Source organism: Vanessa cardui, chromosome 7 (genome assembly GCF_905220365.1).
Source record: "Vanessa cardui chromosome 7, ilVanCard2.1, whole genome shotgun sequence".
NCBI classification, from domain to species: Eukaryota; Metazoa; Arthropoda; class Insecta; order Lepidoptera; family Nymphalidae; genus Vanessa; species Vanessa cardui.
Window position 1 is genome coordinate 15,340,476 of NC_061129.1, and position 22,172 is coordinate 15,362,647.

General features: G+C 34.8%; 1 protein-coding gene across 1 annotated transcript in view; it reads left to right on the top strand.

Annotated features, from left to right (window-relative positions):
• Positions 1 to 22,172, top strand: part of LOC124531254 (nephrin) — a 410,712-nt gene that overhangs the window by 272,895 nt on the left and 115,645 nt on the right. Inside the window, exons 5-7 of the mRNA XM_047105755.1 lie at positions 3,397 to 3,510; positions 12,942 to 13,145; positions 13,517 to 13,677. Coding sequence (XP_046961711.1) covers positions 3,397 to 3,510; positions 12,942 to 13,145; positions 13,517 to 13,677 — 479 coding nt within the window. The remainder of the gene's footprint in view (positions 1 to 3,396; positions 3,511 to 12,941; positions 13,146 to 13,516; positions 13,678 to 22,172) is intronic.

The window sequence follows — 22,172 nt, forward strand, 5'->3', positions numbered from 1 at the left end:
ATGAGTACCATCCCGATTCAGTTCCCTACGGGCGCGTGTAATTATGCCCTGGACATTCCCGGCATTAATTGGATCGGCCTTTGAAACAAAACCGTATTCGATTGCTTCACGCTCCTTTATTGAAACACGAACACTCAGTTTACTGCCGCCATTCAATTTCGTTTGCTTTAAATTCATCGTCCGTTCCTCGTCCGATACTTTTCTGCAAGATTGCCCCCACTTAAATGTTAGATTTTACGCTTAGTTTGTCAGATCTTGATCGCTTTGCTATGCATCTTTGTAACCGCACTCAATGTTTTATTGATCTACCGTTCGAGTTGAAACTTAAAATCACTTCGGAGGCTATCAAAGATGCCGATAGAGGAGCGTGAGATCTGATTATCACTTTGTTGTCTTTCTATTAAGCGGAACGTTTCTGTGACGGCTCGTCTCAAATTGAATGCAAATCTCGTTAAATCGCATTACGGTTTAGCACTTTTGGTTAACGAAGTAAAAACAGATAGCCAACTTAAATTAAAACGGTAACTTTATTAGTCTAGGGTAAATCGTCAGCATTTTGTGGTCCCTCCACTGTCAATACTTTTGTTACTTATTGGATCCAACCCTTTACACGTATTATGAATACTGTATTATCAATATATATATTTAGAAATTTATTCAGACTACAAACGAATATCGTAACTAATCTAATATTTTAGATGAGTGTTCATCAGTAATACAAAATTAAATCATAAATATACTTACCACTGCGTTCTGTGTATTTAATAAATATTATATTTTTTAACTTATTATTAATTATAGACTATAAAACTAGTGATAGAGTTTTGTGCAAGAATATCTGGCAGATACCTCTCAGTTATCAGATATTCAAACGGCAATTACACATACTTAGTACTGTTGTGTTACGGTTTGAACGGCGAGTGAGCCAATATATTCAGTAGCTTAACATTTTATTTCCTACTATTGATGGTACCTAGGTAACCACTTGTTATTGGATGGTCCATTTACCCGTTTTCAAATCGATATTTAAAAAAAATGTTTAGTTGAAATAGCAGGATTAGGATTTGGATTAGGATTTAACCACCTCGGCTCCTGTAGTATTATATTCATTCGTTCAGTTACTAATGCATATTCACGCCCCATGAAGAGTTAATGTCCTTAACTTAATCCCAAAATAGACTTTGCTAGTCTTCATAGGCATTGAAGCCACTTTAATAAAGAAGATTTTCGCTCCGAATGTGAAAGCAGAACTAAAGAAATGAACGTATTGTTCGTTTGTGAGCTAACTCGGAATTTATTTACCTTTGAGCGAACAGATGAATTCTCACTATTTTTACTCGTAGTCAATGGCTCGGCTCGGAATTAGAGAGTAAAGTTAGATTGGACGAGCCCGCTGTGTCGAATGTAAAACCCAATTGGGCTTTTATGCTTTAAACGGGCCCCACCGAAATAACCCTACACGGTGTGGCGGAAAACACAGGCCACTCGATGCAAGCGTTGCAATTGAATCTAACCCTTACTGCCAACGTGTTAAGGACGCCCCCATCCGCAAGCCGCGCGCCGGGAGCCGGTATGGGAACCGACTAATGGTAATCGAACGGAGCTGTTAGCAATCACCTGCGTTGTATCAGGCTGATTAATTGTATTCACGGATCTTCCCATATTATTGTTTATCGTATCCGTTTTAATGTAGCACAATCAGTTCTGGATTAGAGTGATCAAGCTGATTGGGTTGGTGCCGTTACGTAATGTTTTGAATAATAGTAAATTATGAACATGTATTTGTATTTGTGTTAGTGCTGTACAGTGAATACCGGGAATAGTTAATTGGGATGTATTCATATAAGCTTCATGTTCTGCTCTGGGGCTTTGAGCGTCAATACAAATACTATTAAGCAGACTTAAGGAGAAACTTTATCTATGTACAACTAAATTTAGCTAATAAATACATTCCATGATATAAAGAGAACTATTGACATATCTGCGAATCAAATTTTCTTTGAAGTCGAAGGATCTGAAATTGAATGATAGAATGATAAAAGTGGAACTGTCTGGTTAACTTATCTTAATCTGTGTCAAGGAAACTAAATGATATGCGTTCGATATGTTTTTTTTAGTTTTAATAGTAAATTATACTCGTAAATAGTGATACAAATGACAAATCCATTATGTAACTTCTTTAGATTATAAAGGAAACCTTAATTTCAAGAATGAATACCTGACTATATAATATTTATGATATTTTCATTTAAAAAGAGTCTTCTTTCATAATATTTAAATAAAACACAACTAGAACAATGATTTAGTAGTTCAATAATGTTGTCTGCGGCCTCTGAAACGGAGCGAATCTCGAGAAAAACTGGCGAAACTAATACAGAAACTGTGCGAGTTTGAACCACACTCACATTTCTCGCTGTAGTTTCCAAGTAGTTGTCGGAAAGAAAAGAGCGAAACAAAAATAAATATTTATGTTTGAGAGGAATTCACACCTTGTCATTTTGTCTTTTATGTTTAGCCGACTTCGAAAAGGAGGTTATATATTCAGCCTTATTACTAATCGTTTTCAAAAATAGAAGGAGATACACTTCATTCATATGTTTTCAAATTTTTCTTAAATGTGACAAGCGTTCAAGAAAAACTTAGACCTTAGAACTACCACCTTTTGACAGATTATACAATATTTTAAAAAAATCATCTAAGAAACGAATCAGTGCTGCTATTACTGTTTTCTGTGTATTGTATTTCTAGTGTATTCTAAGTTAATTTTATTGAATAGGTCAAAAAGTTTATATATACATAGAATTCAAAGATCCATTGTAGCGTGTAACGATATCTTTGATATTATAAATCGATTCTTTCGGATAGCTTAAAGCAAAGCATCCATCATAAAATCTTGTAATTTGTGAACAAGAACAGTCTAATATAATTAGCGCTTTTAACAATTGTTTTAAATACTAATATTATAATATATTTTACAAAACACCCTATTTCATTAAACGTAATGAAAATAACTGATTAGAAATTTTAAATATTATTGCATGTTTAAATTAGAATCTTAGGAAGTCGAATTTTAAAAAGAATATTGTTTCAGGTCATAATTAATTTCTATGCACATTTTTGTTCAAAAATTGTTATAGTTTGTGTTTGAATACACAAATGTGTACTTTGTGTATATACGGTTATATTTTTTAATTCTTTAAAGCCGTATTGTTCGTTAACCGTTAAGCTTTGAATTTCATAAATTAAAAAAGGCTTATACACATTCTATTCATGAAACTTATTACTTTAGCTTTCAAAACACATTGAATATCGTGTTAAATTTAATTGAAAAGCTTGACGTCAATATTTTTGTAATTTTAGTTTACTGTTTTGTAATAATTACGATATTTGTTGCAGTGCCACCAGAGAAACCAGTGGTGGTGGACCGATGGGGCCGCGTCATAAACACCACAACGCTAGGACCCCATGAAGAGGGCGATGACGTTCTGCTCACTTGCCGTGTACTTGGAGGTAATTATTGTCATGGTTTTCTGCCCAAAGTAATTCATCTTTAAAAATCCGTTTAGATCGCGTAGGAAAGCCACCGATGAATTCACTTAATGAGTTTATAATATTGCTTGTGCGCGACAGTGAAGGTAAATATCTATTTACCAACATTGGGCTGTTTTATGCGGGACTTTTATCAAATACACATAAAATAATGCCATGAATATTTAAGTCAAAAAAATTTATTTGCATCAAAGATTATCTAGTAAAAGTTTATTTACGGGCGACTATATTATTTATTTGAGACTGTATTTATCTACGATTTTATTTGCATGAATTGATTATTAGTTGTATAAATTAAATAAGAATGTGATCCGTATGTTTATTGATCTTCATTAAAATCAATTCAATCGATCAGGTAACATTTTGTACCAGTGGTGTCAGGCAACTTTACGCCTGACTCAGGTAGTTAACACTCAGCAGTTATTGCTGTGGGTCAGCTTTGGTTGAGCCAGTGGCTAACAGGCTCGCGTGTTGTATTAACAGCCTTACAAGCATTTTATAAATCTCGCAGTACCAATATGTACATATAGTGGTCGTGATTACAATCAAACTGACAAACATTATAGCCCAATTTAATGAATAGATTGGAAAATAACAAAATGATATATTAATCAACTAAATAATATAAATAATGAAACGATAGATCAAAGTGTAGCGTAGAAATTACTATAAATAGTTCGTTTTGATAATCAAAGTGCAAATTAAACCACATCATGCAAAGCTCGGAAATGAGGGAACATGTTTAGCGTTGTATAATCAAGAGTGATGTATTAACATTTCTGTTTCGTTGGAGCGAGATGAATTATTCATGGGATTGGCTTCAGCGGGCTCGTGGTGGTTGGGCCATGATCGCGTTTAACGTTACTCTCGCTAGCAAAAATGCCCACCTATCTATATCATCATAATCGTTACATAGTATAAAACAAAGTCTCTTACCGCTGTCTGTCCCTATGTGTGCTCAGATCTTTAAATTTTGCTGTGATTTTTGAAATAGATAGATTGATTAAAGAAGGGTTTAGACATACAATACATGCACAATATGGTAAAGAAACACTGCTAATTTTAGTTTCTAAAGGGATGTCGTACACGTAGCGGTTTGTATTCGTCTAATGACTGAAAAACTGTGAACGCTGTAAGCCATTCTATAGTATATTTATGAAGCCGGTGTAGGTCGCTGGTGTTGTTATAAACCTTTTATTGCACACTTGATTTTCGTTTTACCAAATTAAGAAATGAGAGCAGGCGTAGCTTATAACGGCTATCTGTTTCAACTTCGCACCGAAAATAGAGATTCAGCTCATGGATTTCTTTTCACGTAGCCATGAGATATCAACAAAATTAAATGACACAATCTGTACCACGCTGTGCGATTTCTCCGTGCGCGGTCCACACCTTCGTAGTTCTTCAAATTATTTGAGTCTCAAATATAATACACAAAAGTACTACAATTTTTAAATTCAGCAACTTTATTCGTTGATATGAACTCTTACCGAAAAACTATCTTAATATAACTTTCTCAAATGTTCGCTTGTGATGAAGTCAACGAATGAACAATCAAACCTACAAAGTGACTTTATTTAATTAACCGGTTTAGAAGCTTTATTCGATAAATTGTTATTTATCATTAAAAGAACCTTATATAATGCAACAATTAAAAAACAGTAATGTAATACAAATGCCACTTTTTTATGGTATTATTAATTATTATATAATAATGTAATTTCCTATTAGAACTGAAATTGTCCAGTAGAGACCGATTCAGACAGAGATTATGGGTTCAAACTTGTCCAAGAACTACTGATTCATCATGTTCTTAACGTGTTTATACGCAGTGGTGAAGTAACATATTTATGGCTATTTTCAACGCTGTAACTATTACTAACCAATCCTTACATCACCTATGCGCCACCAACCTTGAGAACACTGACTGATTGATTTTCGGAACAGGGAAGTACTAAGTATATCTAATTAGTGAATGCTACCTACCCTAAGGGGTTTACACAAAGCCATGCCATCTAATCACAAAAAAATCTTAGGTTTACATTAGGTACTCAAGTCAATGACCCGAGAAAAACTCATCTTTCACGCTTACAATATTAGCATTAATGATATTCATAATTTCTAAAATAATCTTCGGGTTACGTTATTCACCAGCAAAATAAGTTGTCCTTTTGATAATTAACGCTTTGTCAACAAATGTGTACTCGTTGTTTTGTTTGGTTTACGTTGATTAAGATCAAACAGATGCGTTGTGCGACGTAATCAGGCCGTCGAGAGATAATGTACGGAATTATATGTAAGGGGAATAATTCCTTTATCAAAAGACAGATTTGTTCGCCAAAAAGTTACATAAAAAAAACAGCCTATACATGTCCCACGGGCCTTTTCTCCACGCAAGAAGTTTCGTAGCTTATTCCGCCCACGCGAGTCCAATACCTGCTCCAATCCCTTTATTGATAAATTACGAGGTGACTTGTGAACAGAAAAAAGAAATGTGCTTGAAGAAACTTGACCACATCGAGCGCCTGGAGCAGCACTCAAAAATATTTTCAAGAGATCCAGTTGAAGTGAGGTTGGAACCCGCATTTTCTGTTAATATTCCCTTGTTCTGCCACTGATCTGTCTCGGTAGCCATTTGTTCATCTGCCGATAAATTATGAGATTATAAAAAATAATAATTGCTCGCTATAATTAATTAAAAGATAACAAAGAAGAATATCACGTCGAAGATTAATTGTATATAAATGAAATGCCGCATTAATTCGTCTGAAACAAAATTGTAAGCACGTTAAAGCTATAATATTTTTATTTAATAAAGCTTTACCTTTCGTACCTTAGAATCGTCAAGAGCAAACGATACTGGTTCAGAATTTATATTCTACTGCGAAGAAATACCAATAAATACTTATTTTTCAAATAGTAACATTAAAATTACATATATTTTTTATTTTATTTTCTTTATTTCAATCGCAATGGATTGCATTAATTATTGTCACGTATTGTGTAGTTTCTGACTCGATAATAAGCAGACATTTGTAATATAAAAATAACTGTTTTTTATTAAATGTATATATGTATTTATACACGTTACATATACCAAAATAACATGTTTCTTAAATTTTATATCGGTCTATCTGTTTGTTTATTCCAACTAATCTCTAGAACAGCTGGACCGATTTTGACAGAACTTTTACTGGCAGAAACCTGATGTAACAAGGAGTACTTAGGCTACAGCAATAACGTTATCATTCAAGAAGAAACGTGTATACTTTGACAAAATAACTAAATTAGGTTTTACTTAATAATTCATTATAATTTTGTAAAGATAGTGATTAATTATGCTACTAGTTTTGAACCAAATCCCCACAACTGAACCTACATATATAGATAATATTGTCTATGAACCTGTATCACCAAGATGCACACAGAAAGAATCCAGTTTACTACGAATTTTTATGTTTTCAAGGCTATACTCGTCGTATGTCATTGGATATTGAAACCGTTACTGCTAGTTAAATCGACGCTGGAACGAAAATTGTTCCGAACGCAAAATTAAAGAAGAGCGAGTGTAATTTGATCGACGTGAGTGATTTAAAACTGCGACAATAACGATTCGCAAATTCAAACGCGACCTCGTATTTATATTCATATATTTTATTGATTTCGAAACTCCCAAATTGTTAAAGATAATAAGTCTCGCTTTCCCCCAGGTACAGGATATTTCTTTTCAAAACGGCGGTAAATTTTTGACAACCTATAATCAATTGAACCCATAGAAATGTCTAGTAAAATCAATTTGTAATGAAGTTAATTACTTTTCGTATTGCAATCCTAGCGACCAATCGAATACTAAAAATAACTTGGAACAGACCTTAATTTTCTCGTATAAAGTATCTTGGGTACATTGTAACATAAAAAAGTACAAAAAAGTCTTTTGAAATAAAGTTGAAATTCGAACATGATTTTTTTTTTTCTTAAGACCGCCCTTAGGGTACTCACCCAAAGACACTGGAACGCTTTTAACAGACAAAACATCGCCGCAGTACCTATTCACCATTGTAGGTAAAGTTCTCTCTAAACACAATCACTCCTTTACAAATGTCTTCCTTATGGGAGCACAACTACTAAACCTACCAATGTCACAAATTACATCACTTCTTATCAAAATTAACGTAAAATGTGTGTCGAAATATAAGTGAGATTAAATTTCTAAAAGTTCCAAAAATGTGTAATTTTTTTTTGTAGAGAAGATTTTAAGCACCGGGAATAACCTGATTGTATAACAAAAACATTTTGGTTTATTCGAATTTATTACATACGCTTTTACATTAGTATTACGGTTTAAAATTGAATGGCACACATTTAACACGTTTGATAATGATTAATGGCTGTAGCCAGGAATATTAGGCGCCTGAAGAGGCATTATTTAAGAACAAACTCGAAAATCACCGTAAAACACAGAGTGAATAAATTGATTGATATTATACGACATTGCTTATGATAATTATAAGGAAATATGATTGTATACATTTTAGGAGTGATATACGAAGTAAGATCGTACATACCTAATAAATACTACATAGCTTCTCATCTGACTTAGTAGACTAAGAAAAAGGACGATAAAATTAACTTATGATATAACATTCGAGTGCCACAAAGGTTAAAATTATTTTAAAAAATCAAGTCGCTTAAATTAGAGAAATCAAATCAGAACCGACTTTATCTGATCATAGGGAAGTGCTCGATGAAATTTAAAAAGACGACGGTCGAGACATTTGCATAATCGAGAAATTGATTGAGGCGTATTTTCTAAAATACTCTAAAAAAAGATTCAATGATTGCAAGGGCAGATGCCTTTCTAATGACGGGGTCTTAGCTGGAGCCCCTCTTTAGGCCAGTCGTTAGGGGGTCGCCTGTTGCTCGTGTCCTCATCTACATTTCCGTCACCCGGGTCGAATATTCATGTTCTTGTAATTTTGTAGATTATGCGGCCGTCCCTTCGAGGAAATCAAACTAGATACGCAGTGTTCATCATTAGCAGGCGTACAGTTTACATATAGCCAACCGTATTCGAAACATTTTTAATGCTTCACTAACATTTTAACTCGTAAAATACGATTTTAATTTGTTTAGTTTGAAAAAAAAACAGCCAATTAGCTAATCGTATCGTTTTTTGTGATGTAAGCTATCAATAATATGATCGTTTTCATTTATTTTTATCCAATAGCAAACCTTCAATCATACAGACGAATAAAATATTTAAACGTTACACGGTTAAATGCAATGTTAAATGAGACGGTTAATGCTGCATTATTAGTCTAACAGCTCGTGCGATGGCAGATAACGGTTCTAGGCTTGGATCTCAAGATGGTACAGCAAACGTTATTAGACTTTTGTGCCAATAAAATTTCAGTATTGTATATTCCCGTGCCTCGGTACGTACGGGAAGCTACAGGCTACACCGGAGAGTACATCTATGTTTATGCAAACCACACTTTGCAAATCTTCTATGCAATCATTTCTTTGTCGACGATAGCTCGTGACGTGACGTGATTGTAATCGGTCTGGAAAACATTTTAGACTAGATAAATAATAACATGAGTCGAGATAGCCCAGTGGTTAGAACGCGTGCATCTTAACCGATGATTGCGGGTTCAAACCCAGGCAGGCACCGCTGATGCATGTGCTTAATTTGTCTTTATAATTCATCTCGTGCTCAGCGGTGAAGGAAAACATCGTGAGGAAATCTGCATGTGACAAATTTCATAGAAATTCTGCCACATGTGTATTCCACCAACCCGCATTGGAACAGCGTAGTGGAATATGTTCCAAACCTTCTCCTCAAAGGGAGAGGAGGCCTTTAGCCCAGCAGTGGGAATTTGCAGGCTGTTGTTGTTGTTAAATAATAACAATAACCTAATAGTATATATGTATTATAACGAGTACAAAACTGCACTTTGTTAATTGTAGTCCGTTTTTGTTTGCCACTATCGGTCAACAGATTACACAAACTAAAAACATTTTATTTATCATTCCAACAAACGTCTGATTGAATAAAATATCAACAAGGATTTCATTATTTCAGTGGCGTGTTTGCGCTAACACCGAAATCTAATTTAAATAAGCACTGTTGTTGTTTATCAGCCTGGCAAAGGGGACTGTTTGCAAAATACGATTTATAGTCTTGTATATAGAAACAAATTTCGCGTGTTCTGGCTGTAGGTGAAATTAGGCCGTACCCGGAGCGCCGGAGAAGCTACGTGACCCGCTTTATTCGCAATTATGAAAAGGCTAAAGCGAAGCTGCTAATCAATTTGTTAATGTATAATCATCGACGCTAGCTATTCCAGAATCTGGTAATTACCAGCGCTTACCAGCTCTTCGTCTACCCATCGGGTCAAGTATTGCGTCACGGTATCTAAAAGTGTTCAATGACTATTCCGTGGTAGGCCATTCTTACATGATCGTCTGAGTGGCCCACTGACCCGGACCATTTAGTCCAAACTTTGTCTATCCAACTAAAAAACCCTGCGCGTTTCGTGTGAATTACTTGATGGATTATCAAACTGGGTTGGTCTTTAACCCTTATCTTTATGAAGATAAAAGGGTGCCGCCTAATAGTTTCCACTGACTGATACGATGAAATATTTAATATTCGCTTAACATCAATTTAATAGCAGTTACAGCGTTTCTCGCTAATGCATTTTCAATGCTAATTTCATTGATTATAAACATTGGTTTCGATTTAAAACACAAATACGAAAAGTAAACTAAATTATACTGTATTAATGCAACTTGAATTTCTTCCAACTAGGTATTGATACAGGCAAACGGGTGAAGGAACCGTTTGAGCAAAGGATACAGTAATTTTGTGGAACGTTTTCCACTATTACAAACAATCGCAAGTAAACGTAAAACTGACTAATATATTAACGTTGATGTGTTAGCCAGCTTACATGGTTTCAAATTGTGACTGAATTTCGAGTTAGGCTAGTAATTTTATTTGTTATTGATCTGAAAAATTCTTAATGACAAAGATATTTTCGTATTAACGATAAGTGGTACTACATATTATGTCATACTTTTATTATAAAATTCGGTGAAAAGGGAACATCTGGCATTTGAGCAAATAGAGTAGTATAATATTATATTTTGCACCGTGAACCTAAGCTCTATATAATTGTAATCACAACAAGCAACATATATAATTACTCCAACAATGCAAATTATTTTATGGATATAATTTCCCTGTACTAAATCGTGATACAAAGTAAATCGTTATGATATCATTTATATTTATATAACTTGAAATTAAATTTCAGTTACATAAAATAACAGAATTAATTATACGGTCCAAAGAAATTCTATTAAAGAAGTAGTTACTTAGAATTCAAAATCATCTAATTGTTTCAACAAGAATGTTCTCGAACTCCGATACAATCGCCTTTTAAACATAATTAGAATAGAGTCGAGACGCCCTACAAACTCATTAAAACTGGTAACCCTCACTCGGACCAAAGAGTACGTCTACAAATTATACCTTTTGCTCATTTTGATTGTTCCATATTGACAATGAGTACTTAACTCGATGCTAGTAATAACTGGATTTGTATTGTGATAATGTTTTAAGCATATATTACTAACGAGATGTAAATTAATGTATTAAATTAATTTACACGTTAATATCAGGCTAAATGCTTGTTTATTGTAATTTTTAGAATCCTATAAGATAAAAACATTCAATAAATATTAACCAAGTTCTGGCTTTGAATTCTTAACCGAAAAAATGAAGTACGTCGATTCGAAGGGACTGAGTGACTGACGGATTATTAAGTACCTTCCCTATTTAAAGTCATTGGTCCGCCACTTGAACTCTTCGTAGTCGTGCCGGAGTAGCTGATGTGATAGTCTCAAGTATATCTTGCCGCTTTTGTTCACGCATACATAAAAAAACTCGCTAGTATATTCGTCTATATAAATTTACTTGAAAAATTTTATATTTTAAAGCGAAACCGAAACGCTATATGCAATGCAGTTCGTAAGATAAATTTTTAAGTTATCTTACGAACTGCATTGCATATAGCGTTTCGGTTTCGCTTTAAAATATATGACAGTTAGATTCGTTCAGCGGATTAGCTCGAATGCAATTTACATCATCGAAATTGTAGCTGCATTATGCGTAATTATATGCACGTAAACAAACCACTTACAAGAGGGAGTTCGGAGCTGGGAACATAAGCCGGCGGCTCAGCGGGCTGCGTGCTTCATGAATAGATGCATGCCAGCTACTGGAGGACGTTCAACACAAATCCAAATTGAATCCATTGACACTCGGAATTAGATTGGACGCACTCGGTATACAACTAGTAATTTAATTTGAACAAAGTGCTCCGTTGGATGGCACTGTAGCTAAGATAAAGCGTTTTGGGGAACGAAAACTTGCATGCGAGTGTCTTGGGAAGATTTTGTCAAAGTACTCGAGACACATCTCTCGTTAAACTGGAAGGACATTTGGCTGTTCAAATGAATTGCGCAATTAAACTACTTAATTAATTCTTCACAATTAAAAACAAATCTCGAAATACAACGTTTATACATGGTGTTTATTTTTCAGCGAATTGCCGTAATTAATTTAAGTTGAATATAATCGAGATTTTTTTAAAGAAATACATTTTGTTTAAGTCTCCCGGTGAACACATTTAGAGAGTAAAATGAGCGGAGAATAAATAAACAGTCATAGTTCATTGCAAATTAAATTAATTAGAACTATACTCGACCTTATTCTGAATTTTAAATGCCGCCTTTAGTCAACTCATACTGCCGTTGATTCGTAATTAATCCACGCGCAGCGAAACAGTTTTAATGAGCGTTAACATTACCTTATTTTCACATTTTTGAATTCCAAAAATCTTTAAGAATTAAAAAAAAATAATTGAGCTGTATAAAACTTTATTTTGCAAGTATCAACGAACCACGGGATTTTTTTAATTAGTTATAATATTGTATGTAATATGGTTTTCTAAATATAAATATGTCAAAAGAATGCCACGTCTTAGATTGTAACTCTGCTTAGAATATTACAAATTGTTACCCTTTAAATGGGCTTGTGCAGGCCCGATGACGAAGGCGTATTTGAAGTGTTGTTATATGAAGTAGTACTGTCCACTCATCCTATTATAGTTTATAGTCAAACAGTAATAATAAATATCTACAATACTTAAATAGGCCAATGCATAGGCTCGTGGAACAAAGCATCTCATTTTTGTAACGCGTTGCAGGTGTTATTTAGAAACAGGTTAATATTTCTTATATTATCCGTTCACTGAACAAATGTTTGTAGACAGAAATGAACCACTTAACATCAAGATGTTTAAAAAAATCAATGTTTGCAGGTCGCCCCGAACCATCCGTACGGTGGCTTGTAAATGGAGTGCTCGTAGATGAAGAATACGAACACAATACGGGGGATGTGATAGAAAATAGACTTCTCTGGCCGGCGATACGGCGCGCAGACTACGCCGCGGTGTTCACGTGTCAAGCGGCCAACTCGCATCTAGTGCCGCCTAAAGAAGTGTCACTGGTGCTGGATATGTTCTGTGAGTAAATTCATATAAAAATCCATTATTTTGTTCAGTGCAATTTTTTCCTGGTTGTATTCTATTTTTAACTAGCGACCCGTCCCGGATTTGCACGGGTACTTGATATGTATCGTTATATTATGACCAAACTATATATTGTATAGTTAAATTTTAGCCTATGCGTTATTCTGATGTATAACCTATATTACTGTAAAGTTTCATCGAAATCCGTTTAAGTGAAAGAGTAACAAACTTACAGATTCATCTTCATAAACTGTCGCATTTTAAATACTAGTAGGACAATAGTTATGACATGAACTTATAACTAGATATTTATATAAGAGTCCGGAGTTATATTTCAATGTCAATAAGGCTGCATTATTCCTCAGTACGTCCACTAACGGTGGAGATCAAAAAGCCGTCTGAAACGGGAGAGGGCGGTGTACTCACAGCGGAGCGGAGGTACGAAGTGGCCTGTGAGTCGGCTGGCAGCCGCCCTCCTGCTGCCATTTCTTGGTATAAGGGCAAACGACAGCTTAAAAGAATAACGGTAAGTGTACATCTAAAAATGTTTATTAAATAGGAGACATCCTTGTCAATACAGTTCATAAACCTTAGCATCATGAGAAATAGTTCACAAGTTCTTTATAATCCCCATTAAAACTAGAACATTATAATGCAGTGTATTTTCGAGTACGTTAGTCGGTAAAAAATCTGATGAGAACCTTTCCTTGGTCAGATGGTACCTTACCTATATGAAAAAATTAATTCCTGTCAAAAGTTTTAAATGAGAGTTCGCGTGGTATGTTATGGTGCCAATCTAATTAGAAAGCAAATGGGCGAATATTATTATTATTTTAATGTGAGTTCACAATATTTTAGACGATAATAATCATGAATATCGCATCCCCGATTATGGCAATGGCAAAAAGACTGGCGTATAGCCAGCGTGCCTGTTAGTAAGCACTATAGGACACCAGGATGTAGGGAAATCGAAAATCGATGTGATAACACTTTTATTTGAGTCAATTTGAATAGACTGAATGGGCTCACTCTGTATAACACCTGCTGGTTATTATCCATAATGTGCACGCAGATATTCGCAGCGGATTGAGTCTCGTATTTAATATGCTTGCTAAATCTAATCATAACATCAAATTTACATTACACTTATATTATAGAGATATTTTCTTTTATGCACAAAAATGTGCCTTAAAAATTATGTAAATGTAATATGTCGACAACGTGTTTTAATAGGTATCAGTAATCATTTTTATTTTTACAAAAATAAGAGAAATTTACGTTAATAATAAATAATTATTGGAGTCAATGATGCTCATTACTTTTTATGATTTACGATCGTGTACTTCGCCGTGTTTAAACTTTTTCTTACAAAGATAATACACCTTAAGATTTCAGTAAAGAAGCGGAGTTTATTCAGTGTTACTTCAACGATCAAAAGCAAAACTAAAGCCTATATAGGGCAAGACGTTGATTCCATGTTAAGTAGCTTCCCAATCTAGGAGTAAAACGACTACTTGAAAACTAAAACGATAGAATCACCCGCAAAATAATACATCGCCTGGCGCCCACCAGCGCTGCGCAAGCACGCAGCTGTCGACGGCGCAATATATTGCGCGTTATGTAATGAATCCGGCGCAGTGAGCCCGCACTTAGGCGGTAATTACAGGCGATGATAGACGCCGGTTGGCAGTAGGCCAGCAACAGCTATCGATACCGCGGGATGCCCCGGCGTATATTTCATATCGATGTAATCGATCTTTTCGGTGGACCATTAAATTCGATGCAATACCGAAAGTTAATTTCCAATCGGATACAACGAATACAGTCGGGACCCGAATAAACCCATTCATTGTCTCGGTTGTACGAACTCTGAATTAAAAGTAAACATTCATTTGCAGAGTGCAACGATGTAAAGATTTTGAATCCAATCTTGTTATGCGATTTGCGCATTAAATATTTATGACAAATATGTTAATGTCAAAGTTAACGAACTAAATGATGATCGTTATACGGGTGTTTTATTAGGACGATCAATAATAACGGGTAGTTTGACCATATAAACAAAATTATCGGTATTTAGGGAATAGGCATTGCTCAATTAAACTACTCGATCAATTATTTCACGTGAAAAAGATATTCATAATAGTATATCGATATTGCGAAGCGTTAGTGTAACTTCTCTCAAATGCGACTTCAAAACTTCCTCATATAAGTTGAGTTAAACTAAGCGAACTCATCTGTGCGCTGACAGCAGCGAAAGTCGGCCCGAGTTGCCGCAAAACGCTGTGCAGAATTAATTACTGGCACTAGGAAATGCTTAAAAGGATACTGAAATCCATCGATAGTTTGATATTTGTCACGCCGATCGAACCCACTCCAAATCGCCTTAGACTTTAACTTTCGACTTCAGTACCTAGTCTGATATAATATTGTAATCAAAAAGTTATTTAATAAATATTATGGTTTGCATATAATATTTAATTGCAAAATTTGTGCAAAATTTGGCTCAGCTAAATCAATTTCAACGTACAAATACAAATTGCGTTCAATTCAATTTCTTTTGTGCTATCAGACAGCTAAAAAATTCGATCACTAATTAGTTTTCGGACCCTTTTGCGAAGGATAGACGCGAGTTATAAAATCTTTGCTCGCTTTGCTAATCAAAAAATGATCGCACGGACGTAAACGATTTCCTAACAGACACTCATGCAGTTAGCGCCGGCGTCGGCGTCGCACGACTGAATCCAATTATCGCAACGCTCATTGAAAACTTGCCGCAGCCAGACCGCACCAACTTTGCCCATAATAAGGGAAACTATAAGCAACATTCTTTGTTGCTGTTGTTAGCAACTGGCGGGAATAAAAAGGAATAAATAATATTCGATAGATCAAAGCGTCGTAACAAGAGCAGAGGTGGCTCAGTAGATTGAATACCAAGAATTTAAATAGAGATTGTGTTTTTCAGTTTGAATAAAGTCTACTGATTTTTTTGTATTATTTATTTCTTTTTATAAATCATCTTCGTCATCACGGGTAAAAATAACCTGTGCGTGTGGTTAGCGCACATTTACTCGTGTATTTTCGCAATCCATATTAATATTATAAATGTGAAAGTAATTCTGTCTGTCTGTCGCAATTTCACGCCCAAACTGATGAACCGAATTTGATAAAATTTGGTATGAAGCAAACTTGAACTCCAAAGGGGGAATTGGGCTTTTTTTGACACATAACAACCAACATTCGAAAATGAGGCGATGCCACGGGTGACTACAAGTAGGCAATATTTCTATTGTTGCGAATATTCAATTTTTATGATGTAATATGTGATTGAAAATTGTTTTGATACAAAAATAAGCGTAACATGAGTTTTTAAATGTTAATAAATTATGTTAATAAATAGTAAATTACCGGACAATGTCGCCCTCGGTAAGTTCCGCAAGTTATTTACCCGCACCTCGTCTACATCTGCCTCAAACAAGCCTCTGGCTGGTTACATTTTGTGCGTGATTGATTCTGAAAAGGTCCGCCTTGATGATTGATGCGTTGCGACGTTTGCGTCGACGTGCTTGTTTTTTAAACATATTAATCTTCTTTATATTTTAGTCTAGTTTTTGAACTACTGGGTAAATGTTTTGACGAAATCACATCAACTGATACATAAACATTTTTCAAGTACGAAAACTTGATATGAATTGAATAAAACTTATGTTTTTAAACATTATACATTCATCACGTTGCCAATGTACCTCGATCTAAAGCATCAAATCGTCGCCGACCATGAAATCTACGATGTTATGCCATCATCTCATCATGAATATTAATAATAATTATCTCATCATGAATCATTCAAGTGGAATACAGCAATAGCGACTTCGGGTCGACACAAAGTCCTACCAACATGCTATCTTGTGTCTAACACATGATGAGATAATTATGAATGCAACGATTACTTAAACCTGAACACAAGTCACGGCCGCTATCTAATTCACTAGCTATCTGATGCACGAAGTACGTAGCTGTAAATGGGAATTGTGCAAATGCTTTTTTTAACCGGTTGAAAACTAATCAAAGTGCGGTTATCGTGCAAAAATGATCGCGGCGAAAGCGGCGAGGGCGTGACACATTTCATATCAGACGCTCGAGCAGTTAGCGCGGGCAAATCCAATTACCCTGCTCATTGAAAACTTGCCCGCAGCCGCAATAACTTCGACTGCGAGTGAAACAATAAGAATACCTGCTTTCCACCTCGTTCCCTTTGTTTAAAAAAGATCTGGATATTTAACACTAAACAAGAGTTTTCAAAGGTCTTTGTGCACTTTTATTACTTTGTTCCACTTTCAGCTCGTTCGCTGCATAGTTCAAGATATTAAACGCTCGCTACCTTGACAGTTGATTGAAATATTGCATGTTTTCAAATACTTTTATACATAATATTAAAAGCAAAAAACATTATTTGAATTTCAAATCAGGAAGATCGTAATACTATATATTTATTTTCCTTTCAAAACACACTTTTCATTGTAACGTAAGCTATCAATGTTTAAAACAAAGAAAAAATTTTGCTATATTAATCAGCTCCGAATAAAAAATCATATTCTTAATATATTTATTTATTCATTGATTTATTCTCAGGAACCTGAAAAAAATGTCAATAGTAAAATAGCAAAGGTACATAATATTGACACAATTATAATTGTATTTATTTTTGAAGATAACAGCCATGGTATTTAAAAACATGTATTGCGTATTTCGCAATTGAAGTGAGATAAACATTTTAATTATTAATAATCATTGCAATTATACTTAATTATACAAAATTAAAAATTGATACAACATAGAAAAAGCAGTTTTCCCTTTTTTAAGGTACCAGAAGGAATATAACCACGCGTTCTAACCGATGATTGCGAGTTCAAACCCAGGCAAGCACCACTATATATATGTGCCTAATTTGTGTTTATAATTCATCTCATGCTCGACCGTGAAGGAAAACATCGTGAGGAAACCTGCAGGTGTCTAATTTTATCGAAATTCTGCCATATGTGAACAGCGTGGTGGAATAAGAAGAGGAGGCCTTATTTCAGCAGTGGGAAATGAACAGGCTGTTACTTTTAAATTAATAATAATAACAAACAAAGCAAATTGCTTACATTTCGTATCGGTTCTTATCGGTAACATCGCCAGTGGTGACTTACAATCATGTGAGCCACTTATCCTCTCATTGTTACAATAGATACATACAAAAAGAGGTGAAATAAATCTCGTTACGTACTTACGAATTCCGTTAAAAGAACGTTCTAATTGAATACGGAGTTGTTAACAAAACACTGTTAACCTATTTTTGTTAATTACAATTACTGACATTAATAGCAAGTTACGTTAATTAATTAGTCTATTGGGTTAAGGTGCCTGGGTAAACTAATAATTCTGTGAATAGTGCAATCCTGCCAGTAATTCGATAAGTACTCCCCGGGCGCCTGCGTCTCGTTACCACTACCCAATGAGCCGTGGCTTTGCTCATTGATCCAGCACGAAGATGCACTGTTCAGAGCTCAGCAAAGGGTCGTTTGTTACTCCGCGTTGAGGATTACACTGCAAGTGATGTAACTCAACTAAGCTAATTGGAGCTTGATAAAGATAAGTCGGTATACTTGCAGAATTATTTTAGAATTATTTGTAATATAATATTACAAATACACAATTAATAGTACACTGATATGTCTCAGTCATTGAAGCACGTGAATCTTAACCAAAGGTCAAATAACGGGTTCAAATCCGAATAGTGAAGCAATAGTAGTTTCTCTGTTTTTACTTTATTGTGATCTATGGAGAAGAAAACCATCGTAAGGAATCTTTAGGAAACGTAAGGTTATTTCGGCGACGTGGCCAGCCCCTGTTGGAGCAGCGGGATGGTTAAAGCATCAATCTCCTCAAGAGGGTCAAATTATTTGAGGTCGGCACAGCATATCTTCTTCTGCGTTTATAAGCATTTGATTTTAAATCGATATTTATAGCAAGATGCTCGTAAATTAGATCGAAATGATACCCCAAGCAAATCAAACCGAATTCAATTAAATTACATTTTCAAACAACATTTAACTGACATAATTTTGTAGCTGAAATTGAAAAGAGTTACTTGTGAGTTTCTTGACAGTTCTCCCAGAAGAATGAACCGGCGCGCGGTGCTCGTTTTGTAAAAACCTACTTGAATAAAGGATATTTTAATTCAGATTTCTAATTCAGTCCACAAGTATCTACAAATAAATGTAATTTATAATACGCAACGGACGAGAGTTGTACGGACGCCGGCACGAGGGCCACATCGTCTACGAACCATTAGCTGATCGTGGGAAGAATGGCGTTGGCGATCTGCCATCTTGATAATTATCTGCTATTAACTTTGGAGCCAAATCGCTGACCATTGATCTGTTCAAAGTTTATTCCTTTAAATTATTTGCTTTGGCATCAAGAACAAATTATTTATATGTATTCGACCTTTTGTAATAACAAATTACATTATTGTGTTGTCATTAACTACAAAGTTTTTTATATTATAGAAATTAAAATGCCTACAAATTGTCCATGACCATTTACGGTCACCACCGTCTATAGAAATTGGTGCCATCACATGTCTAATGCGTCAATATCTGAATTTGCACTTTCTCATATAACTTTGATGACACAACAACAGTTTGGCGGTAGCATAACTAAAAAGTTACCACATCATAAATAAATGTTCCACTGCTGAGCAATGGATTCCTTTTCTCTAAAAGATAACGTTTGGAGTTTTAACCGCAACGCCGTTCCAATGATTATAGGATGCATTTCCAACGATGTGTTTCTTCATGAAATGAATTAAAGTATGTATATGGAAACTGATTTAAGACCCCATATGGATTAGGTTAAGCCTACAGTCTTGGTGTCAGATTTATAAGTTATGCTCACTACACACCTCCGATTTTCTTTAAACCAGCTTAAATTGTCTTAAATTACACTTAAAAAGCAATTTTAAATATTTTAATCAATAATATCGACAAATGCGACCATTAGGATTCCAGTGCTAATAATAGTTTTTGTAAGCTTTGCTTATAAGTTTTATATAAACTAAATCAAATCAAAATATACTTTATTCTAGTCAACAAACAAACAATCGACTTCTTTATTTTGTTGTAATGCAGGAAAACTTTTATCGAAACGCAACATGTAATCTCGAGGTGTTATTGTGATAAATTATCAAATAAACGAAAGATAATTTAGCCCTATTCACCTTAATACATTAGCTACATATATCGCGTTACGTTTCGCTCACGAGGTGTACATAACACACGACCCAGAAGGAGCAAACATTCGATATGTTTACCCGTTGCTCGTCTCACAAACTGTACATTAGAGCAATTTAGATGATAATACACCAGCAAATATTTATACGCGCCGTTCCCTTCGCCCAATATTCAAAAATAATAGTATCCGGTTCGTAAACAGGCCGCGATATTAAAACATATTAGAGATTTCGCGCTCGAGAGATTACGAACGATCAATCGAGTATACGATTAGACGCTTCGGTGATTTCAGCGTGTAAAGGTGTAATAGCTATTCGTTTGTATATTTTACAATTACTGAGTAATTGAGTATACGTTGAAAGTATTGTAGAACAATTAAGCGGAACATTTACAACAGTTAAGCAATGGATTATTTGCGGTTATTTATAAACTTTATTGTATAACAAAATTAATTGTCACTAGAATGTTAATGGAAAGTACGAGGCGAAATGGCCCAGTAGTTAGAACGTGTGCATCTTAACCGATGATTGCGGGTTCAAACCCAGGCAAGCACCGCTGAATACTCTTGTGCTTAATTTATGTTTATAATTTTATTCATCTCGTGCTCAACGGTGAAGGAAAACATCTTGAGCAACCCTGCAAGTGTCTAATTTCATAAAAATTCTGCCACATATGTATTTCACCAACCCGCATCGGAACAGCGTGGTGGAATATGTTTCAAGCCTTCTCCTCAAAAGGCAGAGGAGGCCTTACCCCAGCAGTGGGAAATTTACAGGCTGTTGTTGCTGAAAGGAAAGTGAAATGTTATAAGTACGCGTACAAAAATAGTGTAATTATTTAATGTATAACGAAATCACATAGACTGGTACACATGCACACGTATTCAAGGTGCGTTTTATTATTCTTGGCTGCAGTTGTATCTTTTCATTATGAATATTGCAATACTGAATGAGATCAAACATTTTCTAATACTGTTAAGCAATTTGATTTATCGTTTATCGTCAAAATTATAATATTATGTTTATATATTAGTCCTAAGTCAATACTGTATAGCCAGCAGACTTTACCTAAATACATATTGTAATGAATTTATTACTTATGTAAGATAGACAAGAAGTTTTACCATATTTTTATTATTATTTATTAATAAGTTATTTCTTGGGTTTTGAGCCGAATAAGTTACAGTTACTGATATATTTTTTGAGGATACTGACGATATTAGAATACTCAAAAAATTTGCTTTGCCGGTGGCAGTTTTAATGCTTCCATATTGAGTTTGAGTTTGAGTTTTGAGTTTATTTTCACCATTTGCCGTAACATTGAACGGATTCAAAATAATCTATGACACTATAACTAGTATAAAAATATTTCTTAAATTTTCACGTTGGATTAGCTTATGGCCGAAATGGCAGGGAGTTGTAATTCAGTTATCTTTTCCAGTTTTGTTGTCGCGACCAATAATACCGAGTGCTTGCCGGCCATGTCGAAAATATGACGTTATGTGTCACAAAAATTATGCCAGTTTGGCAGACAAACAATGACCTTAAGGACCATTACCACCAAAAACCTTAAACCTAAATTAATTTGTACCTATACTTATAAAACAATAACGCAGTATCTGGCTATTAAAACGCTTCGTACACAAAATGACTAAACCTAAATAAATAAATACTAGCTGCTCCCGGAATATAAGTGCAAGCGATTCTATGACACAACATACGTTGAACCCAAGGAGTCAGAAGAA